General features: G+C 50.7%; 1 protein-coding gene across 4 annotated transcripts in view; it reads left to right on the plus strand.

Moving 5' to 3' along the window:
* The window catches only part of Axin2 (axin 2), a 29,354-nt gene extending 15,186 nt beyond the window's left edge, over nt 1-14,168 (plus strand). For all 4 annotated transcript variants that reach the window (XM_013113445.3, XM_013113444.3, XM_040749988.1 and 1 more), the window contains exons 4-11: nt 3,283-3,385; nt 5,659-5,799; nt 5,930-6,432; nt 6,654-6,848; nt 7,107-7,337; nt 8,045-8,146; nt 9,540-9,707; nt 12,682-14,168. In XM_013113445.3, the coding sequence (XP_012968899.1) occupies nt 3,283-3,385; nt 5,659-5,799; nt 5,930-6,432; nt 6,654-6,848; nt 7,107-7,337; nt 8,045-8,146; nt 9,540-9,707; nt 12,682-12,808 (1,570 nt within the window). In that variant the 3' untranslated portion in view covers nt 12,809-14,168. The remainder of the gene's footprint in view (nt 1-3,282; nt 3,386-5,658; nt 5,800-5,929; nt 6,433-6,653; nt 6,849-7,106; nt 7,338-8,044; nt 8,147-9,539; nt 9,708-12,681) is intronic.
* Nucleotides 14,169-20,296: the final 6,128 nt, after the last annotated feature.

Raw genomic sequence — 20,296 nt, forward strand, 5'->3', positions numbered from 1 at the left:
TTAGAGGGGATGAGAGGGTAGCAGGCCCCTTTGAAATGTGCTTGAACAAGTGAATAGGAGCGTCCCATAAAGCATGAAAAGAACCCTGGCTGTTTCTCCTCCTCACAATAGCCTGCGTGGGCTGCTGGGGGCTGAGGGGCTGGGGAGCAGGGCTGGCTGCCCTGCTGGGAGCTGGGGGGAACAGGGAGGAGGGGGGAACTGGGGAGGGGGTCATAGGCAGCTTTCATAGACTCTAGAAGGTTGGAGTTCATTAGACACACAAGCCCGGGAAGCAATCATCTCATTGGCGGCAGAACCAATTAAGTCCCCCCCCGGGCCTTTGCAAGAGGCCTGGGCAGAAGATGGGCAGGGCTGGGCCAGGTCCTGGTTCTGCCTGGGACCTGCATGCAGTGGCCGGGGTGTGTGGGACAGACAGGTCACATGGGCCTCCTCAGAGCCCAGTGCTAGCACTCAGTGACTTCTCTGTTGCCACTAAGGAAAAATCCCTCCTAAAGATGGCCGAGGTATTTGAGTCTCCATTTTCGGCCCCCAGAAGGCTGTTTTATGAGCTTGTTACTCTGAAACCTGCATTCTCAGAAGAAACGGTTCTAATCCCCCCCCTTCGGAAGTTAACTGCCAGACTTGCAGCAAAATCCTAAACTCAAACCTTTCTGGAGGGTTAAGGAGCAAGGGGGAGTGGGGCTGGGGCCCCAGCAGAAAGGATACAGGTTAGCAAGTTTAGGAAGGCGGGGCACGGGGGAGGGGCAGCCAATGCTTTGCTGCCCATGTTCAAGGACCCTGGGGTGAGGATACCAGGGTTCTCTGTCTTACTTTCTGTAGGAGCTGTCCCTGTCACCAGGATTGGCTACGATTGACTGTAGCCTGCTTCTACTCTCCATGTCTCAACATCAACACAAGATGACCTTTCTCCATCCCACAGAGGGGGTGGTGGGAGTCATTTTACTTATTTTTATTTCCTTGTATCTTACACGGGTGTGTGTGTGGGGGGGGTGCTGGTCTGGACACTGGGGAGTACCTCTGAGTGAACTTCAAATATTACCTTATCTTACAAACCAAGCTTTTGATGTTGGCTGTGATCGGAGGCGGCTTCAGAGTGGCTGCCAAATGTGGGCACGTGCGCACTTGCGCCTGCTATTTCAAAGCCACCGGAAAAAGTGACATTCAGGTTAGGTCAGGCCCAGTGGAGTCAAAGGGCTAAGCTAATTGGCTCGGCTCAAATGGCAGCTAAGTGGAGTCTACACTTCAAAATTCATGCGCCCCAGAAACAGCTGGGCCTGGCAGCAGGCTCGTTAGCTAAAACGTGTATAATTAAAGGAGACTGTAGAGGGACCAAACTCTGGTTATGAGCAGCCAGGATGCTGGTCATAAACTTCTGGAGCCCGAGTAGAGGGAAGGAGAGGCCCCCTTTTGGAATGAGGGGCTGTTTTGGAAGATGATTCCTGGCTCGGTAGAATTAAAGCCATATTTCCAGAAAGGGGCCTCTAAGCCTCTTGGACTTCTCCTCCAAGCTAAGATTCTGCCTTTTGACTCTGGGCACATGTTGCCGTTCCTAAGATTGTATCCTTCACCTGCCCTGGATATTGTGAGAGGTACCTAGGAAATCATTTGTTACCCTTGCCTGTTGCTCTGGCTGTCCCCTGCCTCCCTCCACCCCCACTGCCTCCCCCCTCTACTTTTCCCCTCCCCCCCCCTTGTATGGAGAGGGCATACAAGATACAGAAGCCTCACCATTGCTTTCTGTCTCAGAGGTAAGGATGAATAAGGACAGCTGGTGGAGACACACGGGTAGAGTCTTGAAAAGGGGTGTCTGGGGAGACTCTCTGTGTCACCGCATATGTATGGCGGTCAGAGCACAGCCTTCTCCTATGTTTATATGAGTTCTGGGTTCAAACTCAGCTCTCCAGGTCTATACCTAATAAGTCATCTCACTGGCCCTCCTAGAACTCTTGAAGCCTGTTGTAACTTGTTGCAGGATAGGAGTGTGTGGGTAGCCACCTCTCACCATTAAGACCCCAGAGGGAGAGCTTATCAGGAGGGTGAGCGTGGTCATTTCTGCAGACCTCTTTAGACACCGACTGACAACTTTGATGAGATGAAAGTTTGTGCCTTCCTGTGATGAACTAAACACCAGGGAGGGGGAAACAGTCACCTAAATTTGAGTATCACAGCCTGGGAGTGCAACTCCTTGAGGAAACATGTGACCCCTGAGGTCTCTGGAAGGGACATTGGTGGGACAAGTCACACATTGGCAGGGTCTCATGGAAGAGTTGGCCTGGAACCCAAAGAGATCCGCCTGGGATTAATGGCTTGTGCCTCCATACCTGTCCCATGTTTTGTTTTGTTTTAATAGATTGAAAGATAGAGGCCCAAAAAACTCACTCAGGCCTCATTGGCCACACCCCAGTTATAAATTGTAATTCCTCCATCCCCAGTGCTCCCCCCCCCCAATACTCTCGTGTCATAGTGCTTGCCACATTGTTTTTGAGACAGGGTTTCTCTGTGTAACAGCCCTGGCTGTTGCTGAACTCACTCTGTAGACCAGGCTGGCCTTGAACTCATAGAGATCCGCCTGCCTCTGCCTCCCGAGTGCTGGGATAAAAGGTGTGTGCTACCGCCATCACCACCACCACCTGTCAGTGCTTACCACTTTTGAACATTTGATTTGTCTCATTTTTTTTGCACACTCCCTGAGACACTCTGTTAAGTTATTCACTTCCTAAGAGGAGTGGAACTTTCAAGAAGTAGGTAAGGTCTGACATGTTGTAGATGCTTGAATGTTTGGATGAGTTCATAGTGATGCCCAGTAGGGTCTTTGCTCTTATGGCCTCATCCCTTCTATGTCTTTGAGTTGCTGTTGCCTGGGGGGAGGTCACCACAGGGCACTTTATAAAAGCAGTGACAGGGAACAAAGCTGGGCATGACTGACTGTTGGAATCTAGGTGCATTTCAGGAAGAGTGGCTGAGCCCTTGGTCTGCTTCCTGGCATGGCCCTGCTGCCAGGGCACCAAAGGAGTCCAAGGCTCTTGTACTTGGGGACACATAAGCTCCCCCCAAGCTGATGTTCCTGTGGCTCAGAGTTGCTACAGGTGACAATGGGCAGGATCTGAAGTTTAGTCTTCGGTGGGTCCTTCTCCACGGGGACATGCTTGCACTGAAGGTTGTGAGGCTCATTCCCATGGCAACGCGTGGCCTATCCTGTTGGCAGAATTTCCCAGTGAACGTGCGAGTGATGTCACGTGCTGAGATCACCTTGGTGAGTGCGGATTTTGTCTCTTCCCTTAGAGATGGAGTCCCTCCTTATCGCCTGCGGAGTAAGAAACAGCTCCAGAGAGAGATGCACCGCAGTGTGAAGGCCAATGGCCAAGTGTCTCTACCTCATTTTCCGGTGAGTATAGGCGCCATGGGTAGTGGTGTTTCCTAAGGTCCTGAATCATGAAAAGAATAGGAGGTAAAGAGAAGTGCGCCCAGGATCTGCGGGAGTAAAGGGAGAGAAAGGAATTGTTGGACTAGAGAAGTGATGAGGTTCTTTGGGGCTTGGTGTTAACAGAGTGATACTTTGTATTTCCTGAATAGAAGAATGGAAAGTTGTCTGTGAAAAAGAAACCAAGTGTCACTAGATGATGAGGCTATGGGATCACTCACTGCATTCCTGCTAGACTGGAAGTCCCCCAAAGGGAGGGAGCCTCAAAAGAATCTATTAGTATGCGTGTGTGGTGTTTGCTCGCCTGTACGTGTACCGTGTGAATGCAGTACTCACAGAGGCCAGAAGAGGGCATCAGATACTCTGGACCTGGAGTTGTAGATGGTTGTGAGCTGTCATGTGGGTGCTGGAAATTTGAGCCTGGGTCCTCTGAAAGAGCAACCGGGGCTCTTAGCCTCTGAGCCCTCTCTGCAGCCCCAGTTTTATCGGTTAGCTTCTGAGTGTGGATCTGGTACCATTCCTGCCATAGATAACGGCTCACTAAATCCGAAGTGGATGAGGCTAGGAGAACTTCTGTGTGTTGTGCCCCCAGAGGGCAATAGTCAGGTCTCAGTCTTCCTCATGTCCCAGAGCTGGGCTCTCTTGAGGTGGTGTCTGATGAGTGCTGATGGGTGGGGGGTCTGGATGTGAGACTTGCTGGGGAAACTTCCTCCCTCGACTGAGGGAGGGTAGCAGGTTTCTCTGGGACCTTCCCTCGTACACATCCCTGAAGGCATCCAGCACACAGCCGTTTCCAGGCTGTGCTCTTTGTATAGCAGCCTGCTATGTAGGGTCCAGGGAGAAAGCAGGACATCTATGTAGTTAGAGCAGGCGTCTGTTCAGTCGTATTTCCGAGCAGCTGCTTCATCTAGTTGTATTATATTCAGAAAATTAACACACTGGACCGCTAATCCTAGGCCACCCAAGTAGGGTTACAGGTTTGTAGCTCTCCTCGTAAAGTCACAGTCACCCTGTCTTAAAATGAACATACTAGGATTGCTTTGGGCTGTGACTTCTGTGATGCCCCCGCCATACAATATAGACGACAGAGATATTTGAGTGAGAGTTGGGGTGGGAATGTGTCCACCAAAATTCTAGTCCCCGAGCCTATAAATCATCTGAGTTTTGTCCTGGGGTGTGCAGATGACTTTGGGGTGCAGGTTCATGGAGACGGCCTTCTTAAGAACAGCCATGCAGGCAGGGGCCTTTCCTGCCCCGCTCCCGGTTCTGTAGCTGCTGCGGTGAGGCTAGCTCTTCAGCTAGGGAGAGCACGTTGGCCTTCTGCTCTCCCCGCCCCAGAAGAAAAAAGGCAAAGTGAGAGAGAGGAGGAGGAGGAGGAAGGAGGGGGACAAGTGGAGAGGTGGGGAGGGCGGAGTGGGGGAGCGAGATGACAGAGAAAGGACAGAAAGCCGGGCGGTGGGGGTTCTCGCCGTTCGCTGCTCTTGGCAGGCTTTCTCGACGCCTCTTTTTGTATTCCGTACTTGGTTTGGAGATGTTCCGTTTTCCCTTGATAGATCAGCTTCAGGCACCAAGCTCAGCAGTGTTCTGCTACTAGCCTGCAGCAGCTTTCTTCATTTTCTGTACAAAGAGGGGAGGAGGAGGGGAGGGGGAGGAGGAAAACGGGGGAGATGGAGGACAGTGTTGAGACAACACCACCTCAAAGGTGCTCAGTGTGCGGCCAGGAAATAAATTACCACTTCTTCTCTGATCTGGGGCCGGTGACTTCTCTCCCCCCTCCCCTCCCCCCTGCCTCTTTTCCAATCTTAGTTTTTTTAATTTCCAACTCCCTTTCTGTTTAGACCCTACTTTTTATTCCTTGAGTTGGTTTCTCTCCCCTCCCCATCTCAGAGGGCTGCCTTTTTTTTGATGTTTGACAACAGTCTTTGAAGATTTTCTACTTCAGAGTAGCTACTGATGGGCTGGTTGTACTACAGAGAGAACAAGCAGAGCCTCTCGGAGTGCGACCAACTGCTCCTGCCCAAGGCAAACGCTGGTGGGGACCATGGCTCTCCATGAGGCCACAGAGCCTGTGCATAAAAGTCCCGAGCAGCGCAGGCCGTCTCGCCATCCACACTCCCCGCCCAGACGCAGGGACTCAGCACACATCAGAGGGTCCCACGAGCTCCACCCGAGCTGGCATAGCTAGTACCTGCCTGGCCTGCTAATGGTGCCTGGTTCCTTCCTTCCCACGCCCTCAGAGAACCCACCGTCTGCCCAAGGAGATGGCACCTGTGGAACCCGCTGCCTTTGCCGCCGAGCTCATCTCCAGGCTAGAGAAACTGAAATTGGAGCTGGAGAGCCGCCACAGCCTGGAGGAGCGTCTGCAGCAGATCCGGGAGGTAGGGCCGGGCCGCAGCATCCTCTCCACCCCATGCATGTCCCTGCTGATGTATGCATGTTGTGTGCCGACCCATGGGTGTGGAAGGGTTGGTTCCTTGTTCACTTCCCCTCTGGGGCCTCTGTTTCCAGGATGAAGAAAAGGAAGGGTCTGAGCAGGCACTGAGCTCCCGGGATGGAGCACCGGTCCAGCACCCCCTGGCCCTCCTACCCTCAGGCAGCTATGAAGAGGACCCGCAGACCATCCTGGACGACCACCTGTCCAGGGTCCTCAAGACCCCTGGCTGCCAGTCGCCTGGTGTGGGCCGTTATAGCCCACGTTCCCGCTCCCCTGACCACCACCTCCACCACCACCACCATCAGCACCACTCCCTCCTCCCGACTGGGGGCAAGCTGTCCTCCGTGGCTGCTTGCCCACTCCTTGGAGGCAAGAGCTTCCTGACCAAGCAGACGACGAAGCACGTTCACCACCACTACATCCATCACCATGCTGTCCCCAAAACCAAGGAGGAGATTGAGGCCGAAGCCACGCAGAGAGTGCGCTGCCTCTGTCCTGGGGCCACCGAGTATTACTGCTACTCCAAGTGCAAGAGCCACCCCAAGGCTCCAGAGCCCCTGCCCGGGGAACAGTTTTGGTAAGCGACTAGTACCCCCAGGGTGGGGCTTTCCTCCCAGTCTGAGTCCTTAAACAGGGGTGAAGTTTAGCTTCCTCGAGGGGCGTGGGCATGGGTTGCAGGGTGGGGGACGACTGAGGCCGTGGATCTGCCCCCCCCCGTACCCTTGTGGGACTGCCGTGTCCCGGGAGTCCTTGAGTTTTAATGGGATGTCTGGATTGGGTGTTCTTGGTTCCCTACAGTGGCAGCAAAGGCAGCACCTTGCCCAGACGGAATCCGAAAGGCACTGACCCAGGTGTGGCACAGCTGGCCAGGGAAGGAGGGATGTCCAGTGGAGCCGGCGCCCCTCAGCTTCCGGGGGAGGAAGGAGACCGCTCGCAGGATGTCTGGCAGTGGATGCTGGAGAGTGAGTGGCAGAGCAAGTCCAAGCCCCATAGGTAAATACCACACCCAGAGACTGTGGGGACGGCTATTTCTGCAGCCCGTGGAAAGCACACCAGACTGCCATCTTAGTATTAGACACTGGGCTGAGGAGACCACAAAAATGCCATGTTTTGGCAGTGACCCCCTGTTCATGTTATGGTAGAGTTATTTTCTTCTCTCTCTCTCTCAGAATAGACAAGTTTCTATTGAAGTCACATTTTCCAGTTTTTCTAACCCAGTTTCTCTCCTTCTGCTCCTCATGTCCTGTTCAGTGCCCAGAGCATAAGAAAGAGCTACCCGTTGGAGTCTGCCCGCTCATCCCCAGGCGAACGAGCCAGCCAGCACCATCTGTTGGGGGCCAACGGACACCCCCGCTCGGTGGCCCGGGCTCACCTGTCTACCCAGGACCCTGCAATGCCTCCCCTCACCCCACCCAACACTTTGGCCCAGCTGAAGGAAGCTTGCCGCAGGCTGGCAGAGGTGTCCAAACCCCCAAAGCAGCGGTGAGTAGAGGTGGAGAAGGCGTTCAGAAGGAGGGGTGGGTGGAGATGGAGAGAGGTGAAGACTCTCTGGGAGGAACCATCTCCGGCTCCGGAAGTCATTCTCTTTAGTTCTGTTCAATCAGGGTCTTTGTGGCAACTTATTCCTACAAGTGGGATGATTGTGTAAATCCTTACGAGTGTCCTCACTTTGTGTGAGGCAGGTTAGATGAGCATATGAGTAGCCTTGACCAGGAGAGAATCCAGAGTCTTGAGCCCTTTGTGGCACTGAGATAGCCCTGTTGTGGGCTGTTCCGGAATGTCTGTGAACACAAGGCCTTACAGTTGGGTGCCTGTAGGGAGGGAGGTTGGGTTGGGTCTACATCTCTTTGGAAGGCCCTTAGAAGGTTTTCTCTGCTTCCCAATTGCCATGGGGATGGGAGCTTGCCTCTATCCTCTCAGCCAGTGGTCCTCAACCTGTGGGTCATGACCCCATTGGGAAGTCAAATGACCCTTTCACAGGGGTCGCCTAAGACCATTAGAAAACACAGATGTTTCCATTACAATTCACAACAGTAGCAAAATTACTGTTGCTACTGTTATGAAGTAGCAACAAAAAGAATTTTATGGTGGGGGGGGTCACCACAACATGAGGAACTGTGTTTAAGTGCCATGGCGTTAGGAAGGTTGAAAACCACTGCTCTAAACCCTTCACCCTGCTGTGTCCTCAGGTGCTGTGTGACCAGTCAGCAGAGGGACAGGAACCACTCCCACTCGGCCACTGGTCAGACAGGAGCCACACCCTTCTCTAACCCAAGCCTGGCTCCAGCAGAGTGAGTGTCCCCTTCTCCGGCATTGCTGCGATACTTGGGGATGGTTTACGTTTCAGGGTGTGTCATTGTCTGGAGTGATGTGTGTGTGGAACTCCATATTTGAAGTGACCTTTGTTCCCACGCTTCCTTGATGAGCAGGACTAAAAGTAGATGTTGCCCTCAGTGATCATGAGAAATCTGCTTAATGAGAACCCTGTATCACAACACAGGCTGTCTGGGGCTCACAGTAATCAAAAGCCATTGCCAGAGGGTGGAAGGGTTGGATCGTGCAGGGCCTGGAAGTTAGTGGGCTTGGACACAACTTTGGGTCACCCCTGAGCATGTTCTGCTTGGAGAAGGAAAAAAATCTTGTCCCAGCTGGGCGGTGGTAGCGCATGCCTTTAATGCCAGCATTTGGGAGGCAGAGGCAGGGGGATCTCTGTGAGTTCAAGGCCAGCCTGGTCTACAAGAGAGTTCCAGAACAGGCTCTAAAGCTACTCAAAGACACCCTGTCTCAAAAAAACCAAGAAAAAAAAAAAAAAAAAAAGAACATCTTATCCCAAACTGGACCATGATTCTTGTTGAAAATTTGCACTTGGAGATGGGACTTTGAACCCAGAATTCCAGTGAGTTATAGAATGATCTAGGTAACATTTTCTGAGCATCTTCATCCTGAGCAGTGACTAATGTTTGAGGTCCTGAATAAGCCACCTTCCTAAACCCTTTCCTTGTTTTAATTGGTAAACCTCAAGGTTACCAGCTGTCTACACCGGTAGCTTTTATAAAAGCCGTTCTAAAAACAGAATTAAATGGGACAGCGGAGCCGGGGATGTAGCTCCGCTGGTAGAGTGCTTGCCTAGCATGCTGGAAGCCCTGGCCTAGCTCCTCAGCACTGCAGTTTTCTGGAGCTGCAGGAAGGAAGGTCAGAAGTTCAAGATCATCTTTGGCTGCCCAGCAAGTTTGGGACCAGCCCGGCATATATGAGACAGTGGGCCATCCCCCTGTGAATGTGTTCCTGTGGGCATTATGGGCAGGCCACTTCAGGCATTTGAGCTCACGCTGACCATGCAGGAGCCCTGACCCTGATTACCTCCATGGTGTTCCCCGGTCACAGTGACCCTCGTGTGGGCCGTTCCCCAATACCCTCTCTTCTCTGGTCTTCACTGGGGAGTACCCTCTTGTGCTAGGCAGAAGGAGGCCTCTGAGACCCCCGATTTTGAAGACACTTGAGGGATGTGCTATCAGTTTGCAGTCAGGACAACCACCCCTCCCCTCATGCTGTGCAGGTGTCTTTAGAGGTCACTACCTCTATAATGTCAGGGCCCCCCTATCCTGTGCAGACCCCATACCGTATGGGTGTAAGTGTGTATCTGCTTTGAGATGCTGAGTTGGTGACATCCTGTCTTCTTTTCAGTCACAAGGAGCCAAAGGAGATGGCAAGTGCTCACACGCTCCAGGCCAGCGAGTTCGTTGTCACCTACTTTTTCTGCGGAGAAGAGATCCCGTACAGGAGGGTGCTGAAGGCTCAGCGCTTGACCCTGGGCCACTTTAAGGAGCAGCTCAGCAAAAAGGGAAATTATAGGTAAGGGTCCCGCTGCTTTTCCTGGTCTGGAGTTTGCTCGGGTGGAGTTTGCCCCACCCCAGAACACCTTGGTCTTTGCAGGCCGCAGGTGGATTTGGGAGGTGCTGTGGGTGAGGCTGCCTGAGTGGACAGCTGGGCGTCTAGGGTCTTTCTGTCCCCCCCCCCCCCAACAAGAGCAGCCATAGCGGGAAGCTGCTGAGAGGTTCTCTGGAGATCTAGCCAGGCGAACAAGACCAAGGACAAAAAGTTACAGCCATTTGTTTAACCAGGAGAGCGGGGTTCTGCTACGTGGTGGAGGCTCTGCCTGAGATTGGAGGTCCCCTTGTCTGTTTGGGGTGGGAACTGATAGGGAGAGGTCAGAGCCACCCCAGAGGTCTCGCCACCATGTTAGAGGCTTGGGAAACCAGAGACCAGGACTCGGGAGCCACCAGCCTCCTCTCTGGTGAGACCATCCCTGTAGCAGCCAGCCCTGACAGGCCACCTGTAGCAGCCATGCTTGTCTAGGAAGGAACCGGGCCTGCCGGCAGTCAAGAGTGAATAGGCCAGCCAGTCTCCTGCCGGGTGCCGGGCTTCACTGCCCTCTCCCTACCTCCTGGCCTCTTTGCCTCCCTGGTAGGCGCATGGTGGCCTTGCCAGATTCTTGAGCAGACCCAGGAGCTCACAGACATCTTATTCTTTTTATGGAAAGGCAGGGAATGGCCGTACCGGTTCATTGGGGACTTGACCCTCTGGAGGGAGTGTAGTGTGCGTTCGGAACACCCAGCCTGGGCAAAGTGAGGCAAACAAGACACTCAAAGCGGTCCCCGCCCTTGAGGTTTGCCCCTGAGGAGCGTCCCCAGTAGAGTGTCCTGAGGCCCTATGTGTTGAGGCACAGCCCGCATGTACCTCCAGAGCCCAGATGTGAGGGGAGAGCCTGAAGGATGGGCCAGGCCTGTTGCCCCCCCTCCCCTGCTGGGTCTTGCCCGTCACAGAGTTCCTTTGGTGGTGCTAACAGTGACGGCTCACTGGGGTGGTAGGTGGGTAGCTGAGCCTAGGTCGCCCTGTCATACCCGAGAAGAGACCATTCTGAAAGTTATCAAAGGGTCTGGGGTACAGGCCCGGCTGCCGCCTTTCATCGTGACAGAGACACAGGTGAAGCTAATTATGCAGTGTGCCCCTCTGGGGATTCATTTTGATCTTGGCTTTGACTCTGCTGGACTTTGAGAAGTGTAGGTGACCTTCGGGGAGCGAAAGTGTCACAGCACATTGTGTAGGGGCCTACATACAGGGAAGGGCCTCGCCCAGCCACTCTGGCCACATCTGGCTCTGATTTCCCCCCTAAGGCACATTTAATAAGCCTGGCTTTGAAGCTCTGGCCTCCCCCTTTAACGCACAAGGACTTGCACAAATGGGCCCCTCTCGAATTCTTTGCTGATTGGATCAGGCTGTGGGAAGGCCCCTCCCACCCGCCTTATCTCTGTCGTTGGGCTTGGTGTCCTGGAGGTGGGGGTTGGGGCAAGACAGTACTCGCCTTCCTCCCCAAACCAGGGCCTTGACCCCCAGCGTTTCAGTTTGTACCCTAACCCCCACCCCAACGAAAAAGGGCCCGGTGAGGCCGGGGCTGTGGAGCTGGGACCTGGGCTGTGTTGAGTAATCTCACCAATGGCAGGGGTTCAGAAAGCAGACGGCCTCTCCAGACGTGCCAGGCGCCATTGGTGCCAGATGTCAGGAAAAGGCAGAGTTTGCCACATGAAGCCTGGTACAGTGGAAAACCCAGTTCCTGGAGAAAAGGAGGGCGAGGCAGCATGTTTGAAGTCGGGGGTGGGGGCACTCGGGAATGTTGCTTCTCTCCCTGCTGGAAGAGGTTGAGAGTGTGGAAAAGGTCAATGTATGTTTGCCCAGAGATGCCATGAAAGCCCAGCGTGGTAAATGTCAGAGGCATCAGAGCTGGGGACCGGGTGGTATTGGGATTCAGGCTCTCTTATTTGGGAAAAGGGTTCCCCCTTGCTCTCCTGCTCCCCCCCCACCTCCATCCCTGTTTCCTCTCCCCTCAGGCTTCCCTAAGCACTTTGACCCATGAGCAGTGCCACACCCTTTAAATGGCTGTGCGTGTAGGCAGCTAGCTCACACACTAGCGCCCTGGTTAGACCCCTGGCTTCCTTGGACGTAATTCAGTTCACCAGCTCTAAAAACAGAATGACACAATTAACTTGAGGATGGCACCTCAGCTCTAAACATGAGGCAGGGTTTTATGTCTTAGTGACTCCATGGTTCTTCTCTCTGAAAGTGGCCTTTATGGGCCAGGAGGGACAGTTCACAGGGAAAGCTTAGTCCCCCTTGAGGGAGACCTCCAAGGAAACGGCAGTGTTTAGGATCCTCTGTGAGGCTTGGGCTAGGCACCTGAGAGAGGCTGTCATTTGTATCTGCACAGTTAAGACAGCCCGAGAAGGGAGGGCTGTTGGAGAGGGAGAAGGGGAACCTTCAATATAAGGCAAGAGGGGGAAGGCTTTAGTGTCAGACCCAAGCCAGGCAGGGGAAGAGAAGGGAGGCATCCAGAGACACAAAGGGCTCCCTGCCTTGGGCTGGCCAGAGACTGTTGGCGCTTGGGTAGGTGGCCTCTGGACTGATGACAGCAGCCTTCCACTTGTAGGCTGAGCTGAGTCCCCGGTCCCTGATGGATCTTGCCCTGCCTGCCATCACAAACGAAGTCCCCAGCACATAATCTTCCCCTTCTCCTCCCTCAGAAGGAGGGAGGGAGAGTGTCCATGTTGGGCAGATAGGTAGCAGCAGCCATAGCTGAGACGGAACCCAGGAAGAGCCTGCCTTCCCACCCCCACGGTGCATCTGCCTAGCCCATCTGGCAAGGTGGCCTGCCCTCATTCATCCGGCGTGGACCACTGTTTGAGACGCGCCTGGCAGTCAGCGCAGATGGCCAGCTTGGCTCTCTGTTGGCAAGAAGATGCCGTCTCAACAAGCTTTCCCATCTTCTTTTAAGGTATTACTTCAAAAAAGCGAGTGATGAGTTTGCCTGTGGAGCAGTGTTCGAGGAGATCTGGGACGACGAGACGGTACTCCCCATGTATGAAGGCAGGATCCTGGGGAAAGTGGAGCGGATCGATTGAGCCTCCGTCTCCGGGTACACCATGGACCTGAAGCTCGGAGACCTGTCTCAGACCTACGCAACAGCCACAAAGTATTTAGAAGGAAAATGAAACCAATTAAGAAGACAAAGTCTAGGGAGGAACCGGCCCCTGGGCCTTCAGGAGGGCGGGGGTTGCTCTTCAGTGCCCGTGAGCTGGGTACCGAGATCAGAAAAACCTGAACTATTTATTCAAAACGTGACCACTCTGGGCTATTGAGGAGGCTGACTGTGTTTGAGAGACTGCCATACATAATATATGACTTCCTAGGGATCTGAAATTCATAGACTAAGAGAAAACCGTGTATAGCTTGCCCAAACAGGAGTCCTTATTGATATTTATTGAACAGTCGATATATCCCCCCCCCCCAAGTTTATGCTGCTTTAAACACGGAAGTGGGAGAGAGAAGTTTGGATTGCTGTCTACCCTTAGGAGCCAAGCTGGGAGTGCATTAACCATTTCTGTGTTAACAGAGGACTCTGCTCTGCACGACATCTCTCCGAGTGAAGACAGGCTTCTTTTTAAAAAAAATAAAATAAAATAAAAACGGCGCCCTCCTGCAGAAATCGGTGCCACCCCCACCCCCACCCCCCAGCCATGCTGCTTTGCCTGCCACAGAAGTCTTGAGGGTTGATTGTGACGGCACCTTCGCCACTTTGGGAATGTCATGTTGGGTGGGGGCCATCCGGAGTGGAGGAGCCGGGAGCCTTCACCCCAGGGCCAGAGGGTCAACATCTGTACGCCCTCCCCTCACAGTCCCGGAAGCCCCGTGGCTGAGCCTGCCCACCTTCATGGACTTGTGGTTCAAGCTTGTGACTTTTTAAGGAAGGGAGAGTTCCTTTGCTTTTTAAGTCAGTCTCTGGACCACGGCCATCAGGAATCCATCCTGACCCTGCGAGGACATGGGCACGTAGCAGAACCTCTCCTCCGTCCCCTTCCCTTTGGCACTCGGGTTTGTGTTAAGTTAACCTGTACATCCTGTTTGCCATCCTTACTGTACTCTAGGCCTGTGTATAGTGTAGGGCAGAGTGTTAACCAACTGGCTAGTGCTTGACTTGGGAAATCGGTACAGTACCTGTACAGGCACGGGGACCCACTCCGTGCACCGCCCTATATTCAGGGCTCAAGCTCTCCCTTGGTTTTTGAAAGGGGTTTATGTATAAATATATTTTATGCCTTTTTATTACAAGTCTTGTTACTCAGTGACTTTCGTCATGGCATTTTGTTCTACTTAGACTGTAAATTATGCATTATAAAGAGTTCATTTAAAGAAAATTACTTGGTACAATAATTATTGTAATTAAGAGATGTAGCCTTTATTAAAATTTTATATTTTTCAAAATGTTGGCCTCGTCTTTGGATTCCCCCAGGGTGGGAGTGGGACCAGGGAACTCCTTTTGTGCAGGAATGTCTGGGTGTGTCTTCCCTAGGTTAAGCCTTGTTCTGCCTATAACAAAGCATGGTTCCATAGCCTGGAAGTTGACCCCAGGTACTGGCTGAAGTCGTTCGCTCTTGGGCAACTGAACTGGAGTTTGCTCCACCCCTGCACACAGGCTTCCGGGCACGTCCCCCACCTGAGTGGTCTTCTTGGTTCTGGGTGAAAAGCCTCTGGAAGTGGGTATGTCGCCAAGGCACGGCCAGCTGAGGCAATGGGGTTTTTGAGGTTAGTGTCATCCACCCTTTTTGTCCTGGGATTTGACCTTAGATCATCCATGCTCCAGGCAGGTAGAGTGTCGGGAGCAAATCTTCGGTTCTCGGTGGGAGTCAAGAAGAGCAAGTTGCCCTTTGGTGGTGTGTGTTAACATGACCTTGACTCAGCAAGCCAGGTTGAGGCATTGACGGGGATGTCCACCTGAAGTCCTGTGAATCGAGAGCCTTGTAGAAGTCTGGTGATGGCCTGAGGTGGTAGAGCTCTGTTGGGTGTGAATAGGTCCTGGGTTCCATCATCAGCACCAGATGAGGCCCTTGGTCTGTCTTGACACCCTGTTGCTGAGTTTTTTGTGACGTTGGGCTCAGCAGCGGATCACATTTGACTTTGGTCCTTGTCAACAGCTGGTGTTGGGCTGAATGGATAAAGTGAGAATCCTTACCGTGTGGGATGTAGGGCCGACAAATGAAATGCTTGCATCCAGTGTAGGTTGGAGAGTTAGGGATCCTTCTTTTTTTTTTGGTTTTTCGAGACAGGGTTTCTCTGTGGTAGGGATCCTTCTAAGAAGGTGAGGAAGGCTCTGAAGTTCAGAGCCAAGGAAACCTGCTGTGTTTGGTAGGTGTGGAGGGTTATGGGTGGGTGGTTCTCTTTACCTTCAAACCTTTTGATTCAGCTACTGAAGAGAAGGAGTCAAGGAGGGTTTAAGACCCAGGTTTGAAGCTGGGTGGTTAATCCCAGCACTTAGGAGGCAGAGGCAGGAAGATCTCTCTGTGAGTTTGAGGCTAGCCTGGTCTACAAAGTGAGTTCTAGGACAGCCAGGCTATGTAGAGAAACCCTGTCTTGAAAAAAGCAAAAAGATCCAGGTTTCTTGTTGTTTTTTGTTTTTAGTTGTTGTGTTAATTGTTTGGTTCTTTTGACTTTGCTCTTTAGGAGGCCCTGTTACCAGCTCCCAAATAAATCACACGGAGTCTTAATTCTTTCTTATGAATGACTAGCCTCAGCTTGTCTTATTTCTAGCCAGCTTTTCTTAAATTATCCCATCTACCTCTTGCCTTTGAGCTTTTACCTTTCTCTGTTTCTGTATATCTTTCTTTACTTAATCTGTGACTTGCTGTGTAGCTGGACGACTGACCCTTTCTTTTCTCACTCATTGATCCCTGCTCCCCAGATTTCTCACATTTATTGTCTCTGCCTGCCAGCCCCGCCTATTTCTCTCTCCTGCCTTGCTATTGGCCATTTAGCTCTTTATTAGACCAATCGGGTGTTTTAGACAAGCAAAATAGCATAGCTTCACAGAGTTAAACAAATGCAGCACATCTTTGCATCATTAAACAAGTATTCCACAGCATAAATGAATATATCACATCTTAAAATAATAATCCACAACAGGGGTTTGAGTCCCAACCGTATCACCTTCTGTGTGAGTACCTGGCCTGCCTCCCTCCCCACCCCCGTAATATGTGAAGGATGTAGCAGTAGTTGATCACTCAGATTTATTTATTGTGGTAAGACATTAACATGCTACAGCCTCCACTTTTTAAGTACACAAGGTTATTAACTACAATAGTGACAGCATTGCACAATGAGAACTCTCTGTTACGTCTGCACTTGTGTGTGCAGAGGTGTACCTGCCTGTGGAAGCCAGAAGTCAGGTGTATTGCGCCATCACTCGTCTTCTCTTTGAGATAGTCTCTTACAGAACTCGGAGCTCTGCTGGCTGCCAGCAAGTCCCAGTTATCCTCCTGTCTCCATCCCTCACAGCATTAGGGTTATAGTTGTGCAACCATGCTTGACTTTTTTCCTGGCCTCTGGGGTCTGAACTCAAGTATTCATGCTGTACTGCAAGAGGGTTTACCCACTGAGCCATCTCCCCAGCCCTGGGATTCCTCAGTCTGCGTAATTAAGGCTTATACTTACTGGATGACAAATTATTTTGCCTCCTCTCTGACCACAGCAACTACCGTGTTAATCTCTATTTTAAAGATTATTTTAAGTGTTTTGCCTGCACCACATGTGTGCCTGGTGCCCAGAGGTCAGAAGAGAACATCAAATCCCCTGGGACTGGAGTTAGAGATGCTTGTGAACTACTGTATGGATGTTGGGTACCAATCCTGGGTCCTTCGTAAAAGCAACAAATGCCCTTAACTACCGAGCTATGATCTCTCCAGCTCTATGACTATTCTAAATACTTTAAAGTTTTTCTACTTAGCTTACTATTTTATGAGCATTAGTTTCCCATGGGTGTCACATCCCCCGGAACTGGAGTCACAGATGGTTGTGAGTAGCCCTGTGGGTGCTGGGAGTTGAACCTAGGACCTCTGGAAGAGCAGCTGGTGTTCATAACCTCTGAGCTATCTCTCCAGTCCCTGTTTTAATTCTAAGGGGAGTCATGCAAATTCTATTTGTCCTTCTGTGACTAAAACTGCTTAGCATGTAGTACCTGGGTTTTATCCATGTCACACTCACAGATTTCATTTTTCAAGGTCGAACAATGTTCCACTGTATATGCAGACCGCATTTCCTAGCTCTTCATTCAAAGTAGGCATTCAGGTTAATTCTGCATCATGGCTCTTGTAAACAGTGGAGTAGTAGACACAGGAAGGAATGCAGGAGATCTTGAGTTTAGTACTTTTTGATAAATCTCCAGAAGTGAAATTGCTTTTTTTTTTTTAAAGAATCTCCATACCGTTTTCCAAAGTGATTCCATTTTCTTTCCTGTGAAAAGTATACAGAACTTTCAAGTTCCTCATGTACTTATCAACACTTGCCTTTATTTTTATTTATTTATTTATTTGTGTGTGTGTGTGTGTGTGTGTGTGTGTGTGTAAAGAGAGAGAGAGAGAGAGAGAGAGAGAGAGAGGGTTGAGTGTGGCACACATGCTATAATGAGTGTCTTAGTTTGGGTTTTTATTGCTGTAAAAAGATACCATGACCCCATCAACTCTGTTTGTTTGTTTGTTTTCAAGACAGGGTCTCTCTGTGCAGCCTTGGCTGCCCTGGAACTTACTGTAGACCAGTCTGGCTTCAAACTCACAGAGTTCCACCTCTCTCTGCCTCCTGAGTGCTGGGATTGGGTGCACCACCACCCCCAGGCTCACAGCAACTCATAAGGAAAGCATTTAATTGGGGTGGCTCACTTACAGTTTCAGAGATTCAGCCCATTATCATGATGGGAAGCATGGTGGCAGGCAGGAATGTCACACTGAGGGAAGCTTGAGCATAAGAGACCTCAAAGCCCACCTCCACAGTGACCCACTATCTCCAACAAGGCCACACCTCCTAATACTACCATTCCCTTTGGGGACCATTTTCTTTCAAACCACCACAATGAATGAAAAGACAACTTTTGGGAGTCAAGTCTCCTTCCATGTTGTTAGGAGACAGGATCTCTCTTGTTTCCATGAAGTATGCTCTAGGCTGTCTGACCTTCAAGCTTCCAGGCAACTCTTTGGTGGCCATCTCCTGTCTCTCCTCGAGAGTGCTACCACTACAGACAGTCCACTGCATCCGCCGTGTTTGTTGTTTGTTGAGACAGGGTCTCATTTTGTAGTTCTGGCTATCATGGAACTAGCTCTTGTAGACCACTCTGGCCTTGAACTCACAGAGATCCGCCTGCCTCTGCCTCTGCTGGGATTAAAGGTGTGCGCCACCACATCTGGCACGTCCAGCCTTTTTATGCAGGTTCTGGGGACCTGAGCTCAGGTCATCACACTTGCCCACTGAGCATCTCACTGGCCCGTTTTGTTGTCTTTTCTAGCAGGTACCCTAACAGGCACGGGAAGGACAGCCTCGCTTGCATGTCCTTGAGGACTGGTGGTATTAATGCATCCTATACCAGCTGATTATTTGTATGTCTTTGGAGAACTTTGTCTTTAGTACAATGTTATTTATTTTTATTTTTTCTATTATTATATGTATGGGTGTTTTGCCTGCACGTATGTATGGGCACCGTGTGTGTGCCTTTGCCAGTAGAAGAGGCATTGGATTCCCTGGAATTGGAGTTACAGACAGTTGTAAATCACCATGGCATGGTGTTTTGGGAAGGAGGCTTTCAGGTCAGTTCCAGCTTGATTTCTCCAGGTCCTGTGTTCACAGTGTGTAGTACCTTTGGCACTGTGATTTTTACCTTCAAGTTATGGGAGGCAGCCAAAGGCAGCCTGTATGGTTTTGGGCATCTCTTGAACCTCCCTACCCCACCAACAACTCAAAGGTAAGCTTTCTGTGTCTGTCACTGGGGTTTTGTGAGTCTGTGGCTCTTGTGGGGAGTTTTATCACTCTGTGCTTTACACTGTGTGTGTGTGTATAATACATGCTTATATTTCTAAGAGCGAGCTTATAAAGGGATGTTTCCCTGTAGCCTTCTCAAATATCCATAATGTCATCTCTTCCCAAAATTCCGCCAGAAAACTTAGAGATGATCACACTTTCAGCAAAGTTGCAAGAGACAAAGGCAACCCCAGTCAGAATCTCTAAGATACCTTCCAGAGAAAGAGAAAAGGTCATCCTAAGGTTCACATGGAAGCACAGAAGATCCTGGACAGCTGAAACATTCCCGAGCAAACAGAACAATGCTGGAGGAATTACCACACCAGATTTCAAGCTATATTAGTGAGTTGTAGTAACAAAACATCATGGCATTGGCACAAAAACAGATGTGTAGATCAATAGCACAAAGCAGAAAGCTCAAATACGAACGCAGGAAATTACAGCCATCAGATATTTGACAAAGACACCAAAACTTCAAAATGGAGGACAGACAGCATCTTCAGTAAATGGTGCTGGGAAAACTGGTTGTAAATGTGTAAAAAAATGAAATTAGATCCACATCTATTACCTTACATAAAAACCAACTCCACATGGGCTGAAGGCCTCGTTCTGAAGCCTGGAACAATTAAATGCTGGGAAAAAACCGTAGGCAGCAGCTACATGACACAGGCGTGGACATCACTTTCTGAACAGGTTCCATCTCCTTAGGAACTAAGGCTGACAGCTGCCAGAAGAGCTACACAAAACTGAAAAGCTCTGGACAGCAGAGGAAACAATCAGTCGAATGAAGTGGAAGCCAACAGAATGGGAAAGAATTCTCGTCAGCTGAGCATCCAGTGGAGGATTAATATCCAGAATAGACAAAGAATGAAAATAAATATATAAATAAAATCAAGATCTGAACAGGGAGTTCTCCAAAAAAGCAGCAAAAAGGACTACAAAAACAAACAAAACAAACAAACAAACAAAAAACCCAACTTAAAAGTGCCCAAATCCTTAGCAATTAGGCAGACGCAAATCAAAACAACTGAGTTTCTATCTTACCCTAGTCAGAATGGCAAAGATCAACAAAACCATGGAAAACAAAAGCTGGAGGAAGGTGGAGAGTAAGGGAAGCCTCGTTTGCCCTTGGTGGGATCGCAAGCCTGTGAGACACTTTGAATATCAGTGTGGGGAATGCCCAAAAGTCAAAGCAGACGTACCCATCGCCCTGCTATGCCACTCCTTGGCACATGCGCAAAGGCCTGGATATCCTACTGAGATGCTTGCTCAGCCGTGTCCAGTGCTGCTCCATTCACAATAGCTGGGAAATACAAACAACCCAGTCCTTTAACCGAGTGCAAATGTGGTACACATACATTATGGAATACAGAAATAAAATATAGAAAAATTTGCAGGCTGGGCGGTGGTGGCACACACCTTTAAACCCAATCCTTCAGAGGCAGAGGCAGGTGGATCTCTGTGAGTTCGAGGCCAGCCTGGTCTACAGAGTGAGTTCCAGGACAGCCAGAACTGTTACACAGAGAAACCCTGTCTTGAAAAACTAAAATAAAGAG

The sequence above is a fragment of the Mesocricetus auratus genome, unplaced genomic scaffold, assembly GCF_017639785.1.
Source record: "Mesocricetus auratus isolate SY011 unplaced genomic scaffold, BCM_Maur_2.0 Super-Scaffold_100007, whole genome shotgun sequence".
NCBI classification, from domain to species: Eukaryota; Metazoa; Chordata; class Mammalia; order Rodentia; family Cricetidae; genus Mesocricetus; species Mesocricetus auratus.